General features: G+C 39.5%; 1 protein-coding gene across 8 annotated transcripts in view; it reads right to left on the bottom strand.

The window, feature by feature from the left end:
• Window positions 1-19,596, bottom strand: part of agrn (agrin) — a 428,855-nt gene that overhangs the window by 320,242 nt on the left and 89,017 nt on the right. For 6 of the 8 annotated variants that reach the window (XM_023331737.1, XM_023331766.1, XM_023331734.1 and 3 more), the window contains exon 3: window positions 9,171-9,191. The exons of the other annotated variants lie outside the window; for them this stretch is intronic. In XM_023331737.1, coding sequence (XP_023187505.1) covers window positions 9,171-9,191 — 21 coding nt within the window. The remainder of the gene's footprint in view (window positions 1-9,170; window positions 9,192-19,596) is intronic. 8 annotated transcript variants of the gene reach the window in all.

Below are 19,596 nucleotides of genomic sequence, written 5' to 3'. Positions count from 1 at the left end.
GTAATTAGGGTTACACGAGACACACTCTATTGAATTTCAAAGTCATATTCAATATTTTAAATAATTTTAATATTAAATAATATGTTTTCTTCAATAGCTTCCAAGTCATGTGACCTATTTACTCAAAATCAGTGTGAAATTGTTCTAGTAAAGTGTGTAGGTGAGGCACTCTCATTCTTACTCCATTTGAACCCTTTTTATATTTTTTAACAATTTTTTAGTCAAAATTTAGTAACTATATTTTCTAGCAAGTTTTGTCAAAATTTTCTAAATTTGACCAATTGACCAATCAGAAGTTAAAGACATTCAGACAACTACTTGAACCAACAACAGGGGGAGTAACATAAAAAAAAACATCTGCAAGGGGTTCACTGCTTTACTGGAGATGAATTGACAAGATGACAATGAGCAATAACCACCATGCAGCTAGAGACATAACATATGCAACATGTACTTATGCAGCGAACACATTCGGAACATAGATATATGCAACATAGACATATGCAACATCTACATGCAACATCGACATATCCATAAAGCACTAAGACCATAGACATCTACCAAAGACACATACCAACAACATAGACCAACAACATCTACACATATGACTTCTACTTATTTTAGACACAAATGGAATCCCATACATTTCTCCCCTCAGCTGTTGTTTTTAATTCACAGAATATGTCTGAACGCTGATGTTCGGTTTGCCGATAGCGTTTCTAGCTCCGTGGGAGGAAGAGGAGGAGGAGAAGGAGGTGGAGAAAAAAAGGAGAAGCAGGAAGAAGAGAGCGAAGAGGTTCAGGTCTGAACTCTCCCCCTGACCGAATGTTGGGCAAAGAAGAGATGCAAAAAGTGACTTCGGCTGAAAGTCAGCGTCGGAGCATATCTGCCCCCTAGTGGATCTGCTCGTCACAGAGGGTGAGCAAGACGACGTTTTAAATACTTATTTAAGCCGAAATAAAGAAACTAATTCTGATTTCAGCTCAGATGAAAAGAGGTAAGGTTGCTATGACAGCCATAAAAATGGCAGATGAGAAGTTATGGTTGTTTCATCAACGTTAAGAGTAGGAGGTAACAATGACTTTCTTTTACACATCTAATGAGTCTTCTTTTCTCCAGACCTCTCATGCTCTGTGTTTCAAGATTCCTCTGAAAAAAATAAAAAACGTATATGCTTGGATTGCAAACCTATTTATCTAACCAGAATAACGAACCACTAGGCTGTGTTTCACAACATGAAGGTCTCTGCAGACACTCAGCTAACAAAAGAGACGTTTTTCATTTCCCCTCCTTTCTCCTGCAGCAGCAGCCAGAAAAGGAGAGCTTAGATTTTGTGCTGCGCCGTTAGCAGCCTCTAGGTGGCAGCAGAAGCAAAGAATCAGCCTGGTGAAGCAGAGAAAAGCTTCTCATCTCCATCAGCATCATTAGCTATCATGATTTATCTAATGCAAATGTGTCGATAAACAAATTGATAAATAGAGGGCAGTTTGAGTGAAATGTCATAACCAATATAAATGTCAAACAGCGATAAATAAGAACAAACTAAGTCTGTTCTGAGAACTATTAAATAGTTGAATCAATGAAGTGTAATTGATCACCGCCTTGTTAGAAGTTCCTCAGTCAATAATGAATTTACATTCAGTAGCTTTATTTATTAAACTGGTGGAGTAAACTTGGGTTCAAATTCGACTTTTTTTTTCTGAGACCTTCCATGAAACCAAATGTTTCAGCCAAAAACAGGAATTGGACTATTTTCCCCTGAAATGCTGAAAAATCTTATTTTTCTTCAGGGCTGAAACAATTAATCAATTAACTGTGATTAATCAAGTATCATAAGTATAGTCAAAAATGTTTACTTATTGATTAATCTTTAACTGGAGAACAGACTGAAAAAAGGCTGTATGCTGAAAAATCATTCTCAGAACAGTACAAACAAATGACCAATCACTGATAAAACTGTACAAACAAATCCCTTCATCTGTAAACACATTCTACCCGAACTAAAGGGCAGTTTTAGCTTCACCTGGTTCAGATCCTGCAAAAGAAAGAAAAAATATCTCCTATGTAGAATTTTTTGCTATTCATTGATTAACAAATACCTTTTTCTATGTTCATTTATTAATGGGTATCAAGGCTAATTAGTCCCAATTGAACCGATCAGCCTTACACTGCATTGATGTGAGGTGAAACAGAAAAGTTTTTCACATTAATGTTTGTGTCATTTTGTTGAGTTTCAGACAATCAAATGTTTATTTTATTGAATCATTTTTATTATCTCCATCATTTCTAATATTGTATAACAGTTTAAATGAAAAATTTGCAGAATGTGCCAAAATTGTTTCACCAAGCTTCAGTCAATAAATGCATTAGCTTTAGCTCACAAGTCAGAGTTTATGGACGGTGGTTAATCCTCTTCTACACAGAGGAGCCACAAGCACAAAACACAATTGAATTCATAGATAACAATTAATCACATTAGATTGAAAATAATATTTCCCACTAAGGCAAACAAACTTAAAAAAGTTAAACAATAGTTTACTTTGTTGCAAGTTTTCAATCATGCTAAAAATAACTTCTATTTGAAAAAAGCATCTATTCACAAGCTGATCCTGTCAGGTAAAATAACTCAACAGAAACAGTAGTGAAACACTGAGAATAAATGCAACTGCATTGATATAAAAGGTTAGATTTTTTTTTCTTTGCACTAAATAAATGGGGACAAATAAGATCAGATTTTATCTGTGTTTGACCTGCAGGTAAATCTGGCCGACTGCAGAATCTACACATTATTTTTAACAGGAGGCACTTTTTTATGTTAAAAACTCATTTTCATGCTGTGATTTTGCCTTCAGGCATTGCTGAGCTGGAAGCAGCAGCTTACAGGCAGAACCACACACACTGCTTGGAGCATCATGCCTTTCTTCAGTAAAACACACACACACACAGATGTAGATGGAGGATACGCTCTTAAGTTTTCACTCACCTGAGGAAATAAACAGCTGCTCTCTCTTCTGGAAATAAACGTCCAGGCATACCAGCAAGCAATAAGTGACATGTAAACCTGCACCTAGCCCTGTCACGATAACAAATTTTGCTGAGCGATTAATTGTCTCAAAAATTATTGCGATAAACGATAATATTGTTTGAAGACCTTTTTACACTGATTTAATGGAAATGATGTAATAATGCATGTGATTTCCTGCCAAAGATAGATACACTTTATTTTCAAAAGAATACTAAACACTGGAGCTGATAAACAAAATAAACAAAACAACCAAAAACAAAATGGATTCTCAGTCTCCATTAACAAAAAATGTACTTGATAAAAACTAAACAGCATAAAGCCAAAGTGGAAATAAATACTGCATTCAACCAAAAGAGTGCAGATTATGAAGTCTGTATACCGATCATCCTGTAGTGTGTGGTGTGTTATGGTAGATCATCGTTGCCGCTCTGAGCTAAATCAGGGGTTTTCCCCGACTAGGATCTTAACGCAGCATGTTGAATGTGACAGGTAGCCAATCAGAAAGAGAGAATTCTCCTCCATGTTTTCTGAGGGGAAGCGAAATTGCTACCGCAGTTGATAAACCCGGTGACTTTTCAGCTGTTCTTTGTTAACGTGACATAAATAGGTTCTAATGATTTTCATTCAGTCAGGACTTTACGCTGACACTAGCCACATGCATTGCAGGTAGATTGTAGTAAAGCATTGATTAATGCCTGGTTTTAAAATTAGTTCACTGGACTTGTAGCCATTATTTTGTGCCCATTGTTGGACACCACACGGTACGATCGAACCGATATACCTAGGATTTCTGTCGGCTAATGTGTGGTCTGTCAGGTTTTGAAAATGGGCCGACAATCGGCCGACAGCTCTAAGATCTTGTAGTGTGCGCTGGGCTTTACACTAAAGAAATGAGGAAGGAGGGTCAGTGGAGAGCACCGGAGTTGAGCCTTTTTTCATTCAGTGTCATCAACAGAAAGAGAAAAAGGCCGGAAGAGACGATAATGCTGATAATTAAAATGAGGCCGATAGTTTTCATTTATCTATGATTAATTGATTTATCGTTTATTGCGACAGGCCTACCTGCACCACCAGAAGACAGTAGATCTAATTAATAAAGTTTATGTGTACCGGCAGGGATAAACGCCAAGAGCTAAGATAAACTCTGTAGGAGAGTCTAGTGCTTATCTTCTATAAACCATCAGGATGTTTAAGATCCTCCCTTTAATGAGGACAGGAAGCCCTGACAGGATTGTGAATCTTGAATGAACCCGGACTCGGCTGCTGAGGCCTTCCTGGTTCCTTCCTTGTTAAGCGTTTTGACACAGAGTTCTCCAAACAGATTCTGTATGTTCACTAACAGAAGACTGACAGAAGAAATAAACCCGACTCCGGTTTCCCTAACACAACCTGTCTGCAGCCGTCCATCCCTCATCAAGCTGAAGTCAAACCTCTCAACTATCAACAAATCAGCCTGAACTCAATTACATGCTTAATAAGGTAGAAGACCAAATGACATCTGGAAGCCTCTTCACATTAATCTCTTAGAGTTATGGGGGAAGAAAAACTCCAAGAAAGGCAGTTTGCCCTTCCTGCTAAATGTTTCCAGGTCTTCTGGGAATTTGACGGATAAGGTCACATCCAAAACCAACCATGTCCTTCCGATCCTCCACCTTGAGAGCATTAGAGACACATCAGGAGGAAGTCTGCAGCAGAATCAGGGTGGCCTTGTGGTTGAGGGAGATTATTTCTGATGGATAAACACGTATGCCACCGCTTTCAGGCCAGGTTGTCGGAGCGACGCCAGCGGATGCATTCTGATCTCATGGAAAGACATGGAAAGGAAGCCAAGCAGGAGAGGCAGTGAGAGGGATGAGACAAGGGGGAGCTGCTGCTGATAAATAGTCTGTGATAAATTTTTTTGGCTGCTGGTTTTCGACTCTTAAAAAGTACAATGAGAACTTCTGAAGCAGCTTGAATGAACGCCAAAGAAGACAAAACTGAAATGCAAGTTTTAATATCTTATGGCGGAATGCTCTGTCAAGATCAGGGACCAGTCTCTGCCTCGAGTGGAGGAGTTCAAATATTTTGGTGTCTGAAATGTGTGGCAGTAAAATGTAGCATGAGACTGGGAAGACAGACTGGAGGCCAAATTCTCTGAAGAAGGTGAAATATTGATCAACTGGTTTATCCAAAAAGAACAAACTGATCTGACTCAAATTTGGTGAAATCATCCAGAATGGTGGTGGCATTGTCATAGTCTGATGTTGCCTTGCAGCTCCAGGACCTGGATGACTTGTTCAGATGAATGGACTCATGAAGTCTGGTGTAAGGTCAGCTTGTGACCAAAGCACAACAGGAAATCTGAACAGCTCCAAAAAAAAAAAAAAAGCTTTAGAGGGGCCTGGTCACGATTAATCAGTTACTAAATTAGTCGAGGATTTTTTCAATAATCAATTCATAATGATTAACAGCCCTGAAGCCTCAAATATGGCTGAACTGCAGTCATTCTGTATCAAAGACGGTGCCCAATGCTGCTTGAAGATTTAATTCATTTTATTTCTGGTTTTGACAAGTTTTACATTTTACCCTCATTAAAACATACAGCTCAACACACTGGTTTGATCCTTTTGAAAAGTGTTTTTAAAAAATGCTGAATATAACTTATCTGAAGTGAATTACAAATATTCATTTTTAGTTTGGAACTTTCACTGTTTGAAAAATAGTGAAAGTATAAAAATATATTTAAAATATATATACATTTATATATACGTGTATATATAATATATATATATATATATAAATTATATATATATATTATTTAAAAAAGCATAAAAAATGTCATTCTCTGTTTTTAGGAAGGAGAAACTAGAGAAAGTAATTGTTTTACATAAAGGTTCAGAAGACTTTGTCACTGTAGCTGCCATTAGTTCAACAAACTGAACAATATTAAATTTGACTTTAAAAAATGTAGAAAAGAGCTCTGCAGAAAGCAGCCGAAACACAAGGAGTTGAATTTGATGGCGTTCAAAGCCAAGTATGAAACCTCATGAAAGAGAACTTTTTTATTTAAGTTTGGCCATGATTTCCTGCAACTGAACTGAAATATGTTATAAGCAGAGCTCTCAACAAGTCTTATCAAAAGATAAAAAGGCTAATGCTAACCTAGCCTTTTAGCAAAACATTCCATCATCAAAGAGAAGTAAAACACGTAAATATTGAACTGTAGCTGCATGAGTTAAGTCATTTTTATTATTTTTGTAGCAATGTGTGTCTCGCATGATGTGCTAAGAACATTCTTCTGCCTTTTTTTAAATGTTTCATTAACCTGGAGTTGGACCTGCAGAAATCCATTTTAAGTTTTATGTGTAGTTATTACGTATTGAAGGAAAACTGGCTTTTCTTTATTAAAAGTGCAGCAATGAATCTCAGAACAGTATTCAATCACATACCTGCTTTCCCCCCCAAAACATTAAGCAACCAATATTGATAATTTGAGGATTTACTTCTGAACAAAAGGTTAATTGGTAAAAAAAAAAAAAAAAAGTCAGAATTTGAAAACAAAAATCTGTAACATGGTGAAGGTTTCTATGTTCAAGAACAAATTGAACACAGCATGAGGCAGTCAGTGCTGAAGAGGGCCTCAGCAGTTCTTATTGTGGATGCTGAATGGCTTTCTGCCAGCAGCCACACACACACACAAACCTCCACACTCCCGCACACACGCCCACCCCCACGCACACACACCTTGAAGATTTAATTTATTTTATTTCTGGTTTTGACAAGTTTTACGTTTTACCCTCATTAAACCATACAGCTCAACACACTGGTTTGATTCTTGGATTTGACTTGGACAGAGTTTAGCTTTCTGTATAGATAAGAGGACGACAGTGAAAACAGAACAGCAATCTTTCTAGCCCCTAATTGACCATCAGAGGCCTGAAGAACTACTGGTTAAACCACTTCTGTCCATTTGACGTCTTGGAGGTAGAATATTCAGAACTGAGGACATATTATCATTTCCACCGTATGTTAGTTTCCAACATTGTTGAAGAGTCTCTGCCCAAATGTTGACTGAGCAGTTTGAAGTATAACAGTAATAGGATTCATGCAGTTCATCATTTAAAATGAGTGACACCAAATCTCATGGGAACTGTTTCCCCCCATCCCATCAGCCACTAATTCCAGACTGACCTCCTAAACCAGACAGCAGAGAATTGTGTCCTTCTCATTTGAAAGCCACATTAAAATGGCTGATAAAGGAGATCTGGAAGAGGAGAACTTGAACAACAGATCTGACTTTGGCCAGGGAAAGAATCGGCTTTCTGCTAGATTCATTGCTGGGCCCACAAAAGATTTGATCTCTGCTTTTACTATTGTTAATGGTGTTGTTTTTGAAAAGGGGCAGAAGTATCTGTTTCTGTTGAAGAGGGCAGCTGGAGGAACATGCCAGTGAGAAATAATAAAGTGCCTCAATGACAAACCCCATGCAGCTGAGAGCAGAGGGTGCTGTTCATGTGTCATCATGGAGCAATAAGAAAATCATCCAGTCTGGGGAAGGAAATGCGTGCTAGTGCCACCAAATGGTCAACAAATTGCATATTAGGTCATCCTGATTGCTTCTCTGTAAAGATTTTCAGAAGATATGGAAGTAAACACACATGGTGTGTGTCGATACACACCATTATTATATTAGTTAATATGTAAAAAAATGAAACCATGACCATTCATTTCAGAACTTTTCCAAAGTCAAAACCCTGCAATGACATGTTTGTATAATCATGAAGACCCGTTTTGGCTGCAGTTCAGCATTCCTGAGTTCACACCAGTCAGCAGTCAAACTGAATCTGGTTACAAATCACATCCAACAAATCCATTAAAAAAATAACAAAAAATGACAAAATTTCATTTTCTGTTTTTTGTTTGTTTGTTCTTTTTTTCAGATCAATCACCTTAAACTGATGAATCACAATGTTGTTTTAACTTCATCCTGTCCTTAACAGTTTCATCCATCGTGCTGGTTCTTTCTGCAGGTTCACCTGCAGCGTTTTCCTTGAATTAGTTCATTAGTTCTTAATGAGATCCCTGAGGAAACCTTCACTAAGCAAACTGATCCTTCATGACTTTTGACTTGATCCCCTCTGTCCACTGCACTCATAAAAACATCAGGTTCATCATTTGAAGGGTTGATGCCTCACATGTAGCAGATATTCTGTATGCACATGAAGTGGACAGCTTACAGCAGCTTCACATACTGACATACAGTAGGTTCCTATAATTTACCTCCATGTTGATCCATAAAGGCAGATCTATTCAGTCTAGTTCTATTGTGACATCATGCTTTATTATTTACTTTACATTATATTTATAATTTCATATTGTTCTTTCTGAACCATTTGAAAAAATATTTGTTTGTTTTTTAGATGTTTGACCAAGTTAGTAAATCTATTGTTTTATCAGTTTCAGTTTCTTTATTATTTATTTTCCATTGGCTGTTAGAGTCCTCATCACACTGACTGATCAAATTCAAGTTGTTTGTCCATGTTAGCTTGTGAAGCTGTGGTGTGTTTAACTGTGCTGTACTGCTCCAGAGTTATCAAATATATTTATGTCTGTGTATAAAAAAATTTACTTTTTAAGTCAGTTCAGCTGTTTTCCTGTATCAGATCGGTATCGGCCGATACTAAACCTCAGGTATCGCTATTGGTACTGAAAAAGTGGATGGGAGTTTCCCTGGTTTCAACCACATTAGTGCAAACTGCAGACTGTTGCTGTTTAATGCAGCATGTAAAAAACCTGCGAGGACTTAACCGTGTACAATCTTCCGTCTCCAACTGGCTTCACCAGATTTTAAATGACCATTCAGCTAAATCCTGACAACTCCTCCAGAAAATGGAGGCTCTGAATAAACGGCCCTGCAGGCGGACTGCAGCGCCGGGCATGCCGCTGCCCTTATTGTGGCTATGTGTGGCATTTATCTCCAGGCTGCTCATAATGACTGACATTTGGATAAGGCCTGTATAATGAAAAACTGCCTCACAATCAGCATCAGATAAGCTCTTTAAAAGCAGTGGCGCATCCCTAATTAAGATTAGTCTTTACAAGCAAAACACAACAAAACCGAGCAGAAGCAGAAAGAAAGTGTCAGGTTAAAGCAAGTGCTTACCTGCGATGATGTATTTGTGAGCTTCGGTAAGCAAAGAGAGGAAAGAGGAAGAAACTTGTTAGAGAAGATTAAAGAGCAAAAAACATTCTTTTATTGTTCAACTTTCCAATGGAAGACTGAATATGACGAGGCTGTGGATCTATTGATCCATGAAAATGGATCAATAGAATCAGTACATAAAAAATAGAGATACCAATTTCTTCCATGGATGCATGGTGGCGCAACTGAGCTGCAACACTCTTCAGGGTGGAAGTGTTTATTGAGCAAAGATGGGTTTATTAGCTGTTTTTAGTATCAGCTAAAAGTATTAGTTAATGAGTGAAATTTAGTTTGATTCTGAACAAATCAGATTTGCTGTTATTCCACTAACACTCAATCATTAATATCTGAAAAACAGCTGCAACGTAGACTGATTATTTTGTAAAAGTAAAATCATGTTTAAATGCAAAGCTGTGTAACATCAACTGCTCACTCCTCTTTTAAATTATTAATAATGATCCAACACAGCAGAGAGCGTTTTTAAGGCTGCTGTATAATTATAACAAATGAATTAATGACTTCTTTAAAATATTGACATAAATCAGAGCTTTTTCCTTCTGTATGCTGAATTGGACTCAGCTGGGGCTTTTCTAAACGGCTTGTTAATAAAATAAAAAAAAGGAACATTTTGAAACATGCCAAATTTACATTTTGAGATGAGCAAAAAAATCTAATATTGTTTAAAACGCAATATAATTCAGAAAATTTGTAAAAGCGATGCACAGTAATGCTTTTCAGTTTCATTGTAATAACTGTTTTGTTTTTAAGTAGATTATTGACTAACTTATTACAAACATTACCGTGTTGATCTTTAGAAAATAAAAAATGAGACACAAAACATCTAACTGGTGCGTCTTCTTAAAAAATAGATTAAAAAATAAAAATGAGTAAAGCCCTGCAGACTTGCAGCTAAGGAACTGTGGAGCTGCTGATCTTTTACATTATCTCAGGTTGTATTTGTCTAAATTGAGATAGTGCCACGACTTTCCATATTTAAGATAATAATATTAGTTTATTAACTGTGTGCTTCAGCTTTTAGAGAATTTCATCAGAAAAGACCTCTCCATTCAATTGAAGGAAAAACTAAAATAGATCATTATTTTATAATAAGACAAAACACAACATATACATAAAGCTTTATGTAACTCTGATTGTCATTTGTGGAAAAAAAACAAAAGATTTATCATTTTTATTCCCATAGTGCAGTAAACAGTGGGTGTGATGAGTTTTCATGTTTTCTTTATTCTTGAGAGATTTAAGAGAAAATTACTTCATACAATAAATATACCGTGTAAAGTTCAGGAAGACGTTTTTCTATAAATGTCCCTTAAACAAGTTAATGAGCTCATGCCGGTAATTCCATATAGAGACAAGTCTTTGACGTGTTGAGTGTAAAATCCCCCTCAGTCCCAGTCCGTCCTCATTTACCATTCCGGGTGTTTCCAGCATATCAGGCGACCACCAACCGAGCCACTATTTAACCATGAGGCGGTTTCATCAAATCTTGTTCAACCACCCAAATAACCGTCAGCAATCCAAAAGCTCTCCCCGTTGTCCTGCACAATGAGCCCTCAAGGCAACTAAACATCTGTTTGGACTGTTTGTCCTGGGGCGGTTCTACCCGGTGTCAGCTCTTCTGTCGCTTCCCTTACACCGCTTTCTCTGCTCTTGTCTTGATCCTATTCATTCCACACTGAGGTCTTTGGGGGTGCACAGTCTATTATCCCAAGATGAAGCTTAGGACAACTAAACGCTCCAGAGGAGTGGCCATTTATCCGAGCTGAATGACAGAGAGAGAGGAGGGAGTGTGTGTGTCTGGCCTGGTGTTCCCATATCACTTAGGCTAATGTGATTAAAGCTCAGCCAGTGAGGGAGGAAATTCATTTAGTTTGGCTTGTGTTGGTCTTAAGCGATTCATGTCAGATAAAGATGAGGGGGAAAGTAGAGGAAAGTGTCCAGTCACAGGACGTCCTCACAAGCTCACATGGATAAAGAGAAAAGTGCTGGAAACAAAATTTACTGCCTTGAACCAAAATTTGTGAAAGTGCCACGCACAAACAATGTTTAATCATTAGAGGTGTAAGAAAACACAAATTAATTAAGGCCTGTTAATTGGTTAATAAAAGTTAATTAATTATCAATTAAGTCATAAAAACAACAAGAGAGACTTATTGTTTTGTTTTTCTGACACACTTTTGAAAAGTGTTTTTTAAAAATGCTGAATATAACTTATCTGAAGTGAATTACAAATATTCATTTTTAGTTTGGAACTTTCACTGTTTGAACTTTCACCAACACTTCATCAGGAAGATAAACTTTGTTCCAGAGGTTTCTCAAGAGCGAGTTATCACAAACAGAGGTTACACAGAGCCACAAAGAAAAGTTTCCGTTTCACTGTTATAATGCCATGTTTTTGTACACACAGTTGTTTGTTTTCTATTGTAAACTAAGAGTGATGAACAATCTCCAAACCTTTAGTCAGTTCTGTGTTTTTTTAAACAGGGAATGAGTTTTGTTTGCATGCTGGTTTGAAAGAATCTCAGCTTCTTTCAGGATACCATCCTATTCAGCAGAGTCTCCGTCCCAAGAAAAGGAAGCATTTCACAGGCAGGAAGAAAAATGTGTCATCCCTCCCTCCTCCTTTGTGTTTTGTCAAGGGCCTCCCTCTGGTTTCTCTCTTTATCCTGAATGGTTTCTGGCAAGTCAGTCTTCTTACTCTCAAATCTTGATTTCCAAACACTATCTAAAAGATGTATGGTTGCTTAAATAACACAACATCCTATACAGAGTTAACATCTTTTCCCATGATCCATTTGCTCTGACTCTAACCTGACAGTGGACCTCCAAGCCGGATGGTGAGCATGAGAGTGTCTGGTCTCTGAAAACCAGGAAGAGGGAGAGGAGTGAGGGGAATGCTGAAGGACTTGGACTGACTTGAGGCTTTTCTCACAGACAGGACGCTGCGGGTTGTAAAAACGCTCCATCAGTTTCCAGCTGTGAGGTGTACACATCCTTTCACTGCCTCCTCCTTTTCTCAACAAACTTGAATAAATAGAGGCTGAGAAATGGGCTAAAGGGGAAGAATTAAGGGAAGGGAAGAGTTCCTCTGGTGCCTGTTTACCTCCTGCAACAACATCCTTCATGAAGCCCTAATTTACACGGCCAACTCTGCCAAACAAGCGCTGATTAGAAGAATAAGCAGGAGTTGCACTGCTTATTTTCCTTTTACTGGGTTTGCCTCAGCTGATGGGAAACGATGACTGAATTGATGATGTCATGCTCAGGATGTTTCAGCATCTTAAAAAGGAGCAGCATTATGGGTTTTCCAGGCACAAAGTGCCATTTTATAGCCAACAAACTGCTGCCTTCAGTTCCTATAAAATGTTTTAATATCATATAAGACTTAACAGATGTGGATGCTCAGTTCCACCACCTGTTTGCTAATTGCTGCTGGTTAGTCTGAAGGAATGCAATCATTTGCACAGCTGATGATGAAATAACATCATAATAATGTTAAAGCTCACTGTCCCTTTAAGACATGAGGGTCAAAGTCAAGTCAAAGTTTATTTATGAAGCACATTTACTAGAGCCTCAGCTCAACAAAGTGCTTCACAACAAACATTACAGGTAAAAAAATAGAAAATTAAATTAAGTTCAGTAGAAATAAAAAGTGCACAAGGTGTCCTTGTATCCAGTGGTTTGCAAAGGTATTCACACAAAATATCAATAATAGCATAATAACGTCCTCTCAAAGACCAATAAACTAATTTTTAAAAGAACTCTTACCACTGGAACTGGAAGACATTTTAAATATCCAAAATGAAATACGACAGAAGACAATAAATCAGGCAGAAATAATTTTTTTTAAAATGCACATAACAGAAACAACAAATTAAATGGATTATGAAATCTGTAAATAAAACTGCCCTTCATAAAAATATCACCAGAATGGAAATGGAGCACATTTTAAGTCATCATTCGATTCTTGATCAATTTCTTGTTGCGACAGGTTCAATGTTGCTCCATTATGAAAATCCAGTAAAATACATTAAAATTTGTGAGTATAATAAGATAAAATGTGTAAAAGTATATGGGTTATTAATGGATCTTTACTGTCTAAACTCTGACTACTTAAGTTTCATACTGAGTGATTTACATATGAAACACAGACAAAGTGACCAGTGACCTTTTTAAGTGAAGGCTGAAGCCTTCACTTAAGAAGTCCTGCCAACACACCCATCAGACAACATGGTCATGCCCGAATCTCTTCTGGTTGTTCTGAAACATCTGACGCTCTAGACATGGTTCTCTCTCACAAGTCATCAGGAAGATGAAGTCAAGTTGGAAAGGAAGTGTTGGCCTTGTGCTGAGCCAGGCTGTGAAGGAAACTTAGCAGCCGATGGCAGCACAGGGAGGAGTGAGGATGACAGATCCCACATTCCTGACATTCAGAGAGCTGGCTGACTCTGTCCTGAAACCTGCAGGCCGCGGCCCCACAAGACTCCAGGAGCCACACAGGGAATCAGCTGCTAGACTAAATCCAGCACCAGCTCTCTGCCAAAAGGTATTGACTCACAGAGACACCACCAGCAACTCTGGAGACCAAAAACAACAAAGATTTTCAATACATCAAGATGCAGATAAGGACAATTGTGACTCCTTTAACAAACCTAAGAATTCAATAATCCTAAAGGGACAGTATAATGTATTTACCAGGCTCAAAGTGCCATTTTACAGCAATGACATCTTCAGTTGTTATACAAAGTACTGTATATCAAAATTGTCTCTCTGTCTCTTTAAGAAGCTCCTGCTCTGTCTGAAGCTCCACCTCCAGGAAGTCATCACAACATTGCCCTTCTGTTAACCCTTTGATAACGTTTTTAGCAGCGTTGCTGATTAGCCAACCTTTAATGATGTAATGAGCTCACCAGATGCACCTGTAAGGAGCAGTGCCTCGAAGGCGGAGCTAGATCCAACCCGCCGTTTTGCACAGCTGAACAGGTGCCATGGAGATTAAAAGGATTTCTCAAACATGCAAATCTGAAGTTATCTTTAAATTAACACGTGTTAACACATGTAGAATGAAAGTCAGTATGACACAGGCATTTTGTTCAGAATATTGTAGAATATTTTGTTGAAATATCCCAACATCATGTCTGTTATTCGTTCTGCTGGAGATTAATGTTTTGCTGTGAGACGTTTGTAAAGCCATTATTACAGAGGAGCTGCAGATGAAGGACTGTCTACTGCAGAGATGTCAAACTCAAGATATTTATCTCCTGCTACGACTTTAAGACACCGCCAAAGGAAAAATAAATCACTACATCCCAGCTTTCAGAAACATCTCTCTAGAAGGACTTTAGTCTTCTAACAAATAAAATATGATTTTTTATGAAGCTGATCTAACAACTATGCATGTAACTGTACTGATTCACACATTTCCACATGAGTGGAAATGTGTGAATCACATGTGGAACTATGTGATTCACATGTGATCACATGTGAATCACATGTGATTTCACCACAAAACATTCCAGAATCACATGTATACATGTGCTTTCACATATGATTCTGTCGGGTTCTGGGGGTCTTGGTCCTTTTTTCCTTTTTGTTTTTCTTTTCCCGTCTTCCTGGTGTTAGTCTGTAGCATCACTGTGGCCCACTAGATGGAGCCAGAGGCGGTCTACCTGGGAGGCGTGCCCATGGGTTTTACGCACCTGGCGGTCATCATCTCATCATCCTCTGGAGGTTAAAGAAGCTGACTGCCAGCACTTCGATGCCAGAGTGTTTTACCTGCTTGGTACACTGAGCCCCTCGAAGTTAGTCCTCTGAGCTTTTTTCCCTCTAAGTAACTTTTCGTTGTCCTCTGTGCTCTTCAGGAATCGTTTACTCCTCGAGATGATTTGGATTCTCCAGAGTGACTTCCATCCTGGCTTTTTGGTTAAAGCCCTCCTCGTGACGCCGTGGACGGTACCCACTGGTTGCCCGAGTCTCGTTTTCACCTCTCCCGTCAGATCTCAAGATTCTCAGTTGTCATCGGCTGGCAGTCAGACCTCACCTCCACCTCCGTCAAATCATTGCTTACCTGCCCGCCCTCCACCGCAGCCTCCTTGCCTAGGATCCATTGCCTTCAGCCTGGAACCCACAGACGACCTCCCTGATTGTGATCATTCTTTCCCAAGTAAGCACCGATCTACTCCTATCGTAACTCCCGTTTCCCATTTGACCTGAACTCATCATCTCCTCCTGTTCCACAGTTTTCCGCTGTCTCCCAGACTCCACCCCAGGATCCCCACCATATCGCATTACTTTGCTTCAATAAAAAAATCTTTAACTGATTTCTGTTCCCTGTGGTGTTCTGCATGTGGGCAAAAGCTTTTACGCCAACATGACAGATTCACATCTTTCACACAGCATTCACATGAAAAAGTTGTGTGAACCACATGTGTGGTTTTCATGTGGTCACATCTGAAAGTCACATGTGATAACATGTTATAGTCACATGTGATTTTCATGGGATTTTTTGTAAGGGAAGTCTTGGTGTCATTAATATCCATAAATGTCAGAATGTTTGGTCATTAGACTCCGTCTCTCTGTTCCTCAGTGGAACACAAACTGGCGGTCATTTTCTTGTGATGGCCTAGTTAAGGCTTGCAGAATAAAGGTTGCCATCCATCTTCATCCCGGCTGGCATGTACTTCAGTCACTTCCGCCCTCTGTTCTTCCTGCTTGTATTGTGAGTGTGAGAGTGTGTTGTGGTTAGTAAGGTTAATGAAATGCATCCACTTTTCTTCTTCTTCAAAATGAATGTGAATTCATTAGACTGCCTTCAGACTCAGTGCAACTTTGTCCTCATAATATATGCACACACACACACACCCCTGCACACACCCATGTACACACACACAGTTTAATCAAACTGAAACCAGGTTCTGGTTTGATCGACTGGCTCACATATGTCAGAGTCACATATGTCAAACCTTCTCGCGGGCCACATCCGGCCCGCGAGAAGGTTTTTTACGGCCCCTGGAATGATCTTGATTTATTATTAGAACCGGCCCGCAGACCGCAGTAAGCCGGCACCCCATCTGAAAAAAAAATACCTTCCTTATTTGAACTGTAAGTAGTTCTTTAAATGTTCTGTGACATGATGTACTTACCCATGTATCCATAACAACCGGAACTTTCAATATCCACCAAGTTATTGCCGAAATATACCATCTATTAAAGGAGTGCCCCCCGGATTAATTACACTCTCTGCAGCTGCAGCTGCGAAATTACAGTATTAACCCGATACTTGCTGGAAAGTGCAACGTCTCCCCTTTCAGAAACCGTTGGAATTTTTCCACTTAGCGCTACGTGTGGCGGACTTACGGTACTGCAAATTTAGATGTGTCGCCGGCGACACGTGTAGAAGGGATTTATTAGCACAGCAGTCGTCAGCATAACTGTAAAATTAACTTTCAGATACCCATCAAAAATGGCAAAAAGGAAGGTGGACACTGAGAACCGGGGGTTTCAAACAAGGTGGGAGTCGGAGTATATGTTCACGGAGGTAGCTGGAAAACCTGTGTGTCTTCTGTGTGGAGAAAGTGTGGCGGTACTGAAAGAGTATAATCTGAGACGACATTATGAAACGAAACACGCGGACAAAAACAAGAATATGGACATGGAACAAAGGCTACAGAAGGCCGAGGAATTAAAACGAGGCCTCAAATCTCGACAGGCTCTGTTCAAAAAAGCCAAATCACAAGGCCAGGCTGCTGTCAAGGCCAGTTTTATTTTGGCAGAAGAGATCGCTAAATCAGCCCGGCCATTTACGGAGGGGGATTTCATCAAAAACTGTATGATTAAAGTTTGTGACGAAGTTTGCCCAGAAAAAAGGCAACTCTTTTTAAATGTGAGTCTGAGCAGAAACACCATTGCCGAGCGAGTAGTCCAGTTGTCCATCAATCTAAAAGAGCAGCTTGTGAAAAAGGGAAAAGATTTCATCGCATATTCCTTGGCTGTGGATGAGAGCGCCGACATTTCTGACATTGCCCAGTTGTCAATTTTCATCCGCGGAGTGGACTCCAGCCTAAGCGTGACAGAGGAGTTGTTGGCTTTACGTCCTATGCATGGCACAACTACGGGGCATGATTTGTATGAAGAGGTGTCAAGATGTGTAAATGAGATGGAGCTGCCTTGGGAAAAACTCGTGGGTTTGACAACCGACGGAGCACCTGCGATGTGTGGACACAGGAGCGGACTGGTGGCGAAGATACGGGAAAAGATGCAAGAGGAAAACGCGACAGGTGAGCTGACAGCTTATCATTGTATCATACACCAGGAAGCGTTGTGTGGTAAAGCCTTAAAAATGGAACATGTAATGAGCATCATCACACGCGCAGTTAACTTTATCAGAGCCAAAGGTTTAAATCACCGCCAGTTCAAGGTATTTCTGACGGAGTTAGAAACGGAGCATGGTGATTTGCCTTATCACACAGAGGTGCGATGGTTAAGCCAGGGAAAGGTGCTCCAAAGATGTTTCGAGCTTCGTGAGGAGATTTGTCTGTTCTTGGACAGCAAAGGGAAAGACACAACACAACTCCGAGACGAGATGTTTCTGTGTGAAATGGCTTTTCTGTGTGACATTACAAGTCATCTGAATACAATGAACTTGCAGCTGCAGGGTCGGGATCGTGTCATCTCTGATATGTACAGTACAGTGAAGGCATTTAAAACCAAACTGACTCTGTGGGAGACGCAGATGCGGAAAGAAAATTTGAGCCACTTTCCCAGCTGCCAGACCATGAAAGAGAAGCTCTCTACCAGTGCGTTCCCGAGCGCACAGTTTGCTGATAAAATAGGTATTGTTAAGGATAAGGACTATTTTAGTGCTAAAAATATACTTAATCTTACAACATGTGTAAAGGGATAGACAATACTCTTATTTGGAACAGGTCTCGTCTGAGATGCGGTAAGCAGACAAAGCAGGGCCTTTTTCCTCCCCCGCTGACACCACAGCAATAAAATTTACATTCCAATGGAAGAGGGGACTTCGGAGGTGTCTGTGAAATCTCATCTTAGGACGTTTGGCGTCAGGGATCTGCCCGTGTCGGACGGAGATGGGCACGAAGTGGTCCGCCCTTTTACTTAGATAAAAACCAGACATCTGAGCTGTAATGAGGGGAGTTTCCAAGTTTCTTTGGGGGCCGCACAGGTCTCTGAGTGGTCGAACAACAGAACGCCTTCTTTGCATATATTAAAGTGAGGAAACACCCACTCAGTATAAAGTTACATGTAGTGCTAAAATAGAGTGAGTTTTTTCCATCTTTTTCTCCACGTGGGCGCCTTTGTCTGTCTCTGTGTTTCGTGTTGTCTGTTTCCCCTTGTCTGTATAAAATGTATATCTCTGTATCTCTGCAGCTTTGTTAACTGATTCATGCGTTGCTTTGTATGAATTAAACTCTGTGATCTGTGACGTCAACACGCTTTGTTGTTTCGTTTTAGCAGCACGCGGTCGCTGCACGTCGCCCACTGAGAACGTCACTCGTCGAGGATCCCGGGCAAAATTAAAAGAGGAAGAAGGAGCCAAACGTTTTGTCCAAAGCTAGCATTAAATGATCCTCTCTTTTTAATAGTATGCTTTCCGCTGACTTTCGACGCCAATTTGCTGACTTTGAAGCACAAAAAAACAGGTTTGAACTGCTCGGTAATCCATTTGCTGTTGACGTGGAAAGCTCACCACCAAACCTCCAAATGGAGTTGATTGACCTCCAATGCAATGATGCACTGAGGGCAAAATATGCGGCAGTGGGTGCTGCGGAGTTTGCGCGTTTCCTCCCCGACACAATGCCCCAGCTGCGCATCCAGGCTGCTCAAACGTTGTCTATGTTTGGCAGCACATACCTGTGTGAACAACTGTTTTCTTTGATGAACCTGAACAAAACATCACACAGAAGTCGACTTACTGCTGAACACCTTCACTCAATTCTGAGGATTTCCTCAGCTCAGAGCCTTACCCCGAACATTGATGAACTTGTGGAAAAGACGGGACACCACCAAGTATCACCCTCAACCTCAAACAAGTGAACATTACTGTGCAATCACATATTTAGAGTTTTTACTCAGTTCAAGTTTAAAAGTTAAAGTTTAATATTTGTTTTCACTGCATGTTACTTCTCCTTGATGAAAGTGTTGTTTTTGATTAATAGATTTTTGCACTTTATTTTATTGTATTTCAATCCAATTATATTTTAAAAATATTTTAGTTGTGTCTGTTGAAAATTAAAGATTACTGACAGAGCCATAAGAAAATATTGCTTTATTTATCTGATCATATTGGAATATATTTGTTAGGTTTTCAGTAGGTTCAATTAGGTTCACTAGACTATATGCGTCATTT

This window comes from Xiphophorus maculatus, chromosome 1, assembly GCF_002775205.1.
Source record: "Xiphophorus maculatus strain JP 163 A chromosome 1, X_maculatus-5.0-male, whole genome shotgun sequence".
Classification (NCBI taxonomy): Eukaryota; Metazoa; Chordata; class Actinopteri; order Cyprinodontiformes; family Poeciliidae; genus Xiphophorus; species Xiphophorus maculatus.
This window is presented reverse-complemented; position numbering and strand designations above follow the sequence as displayed.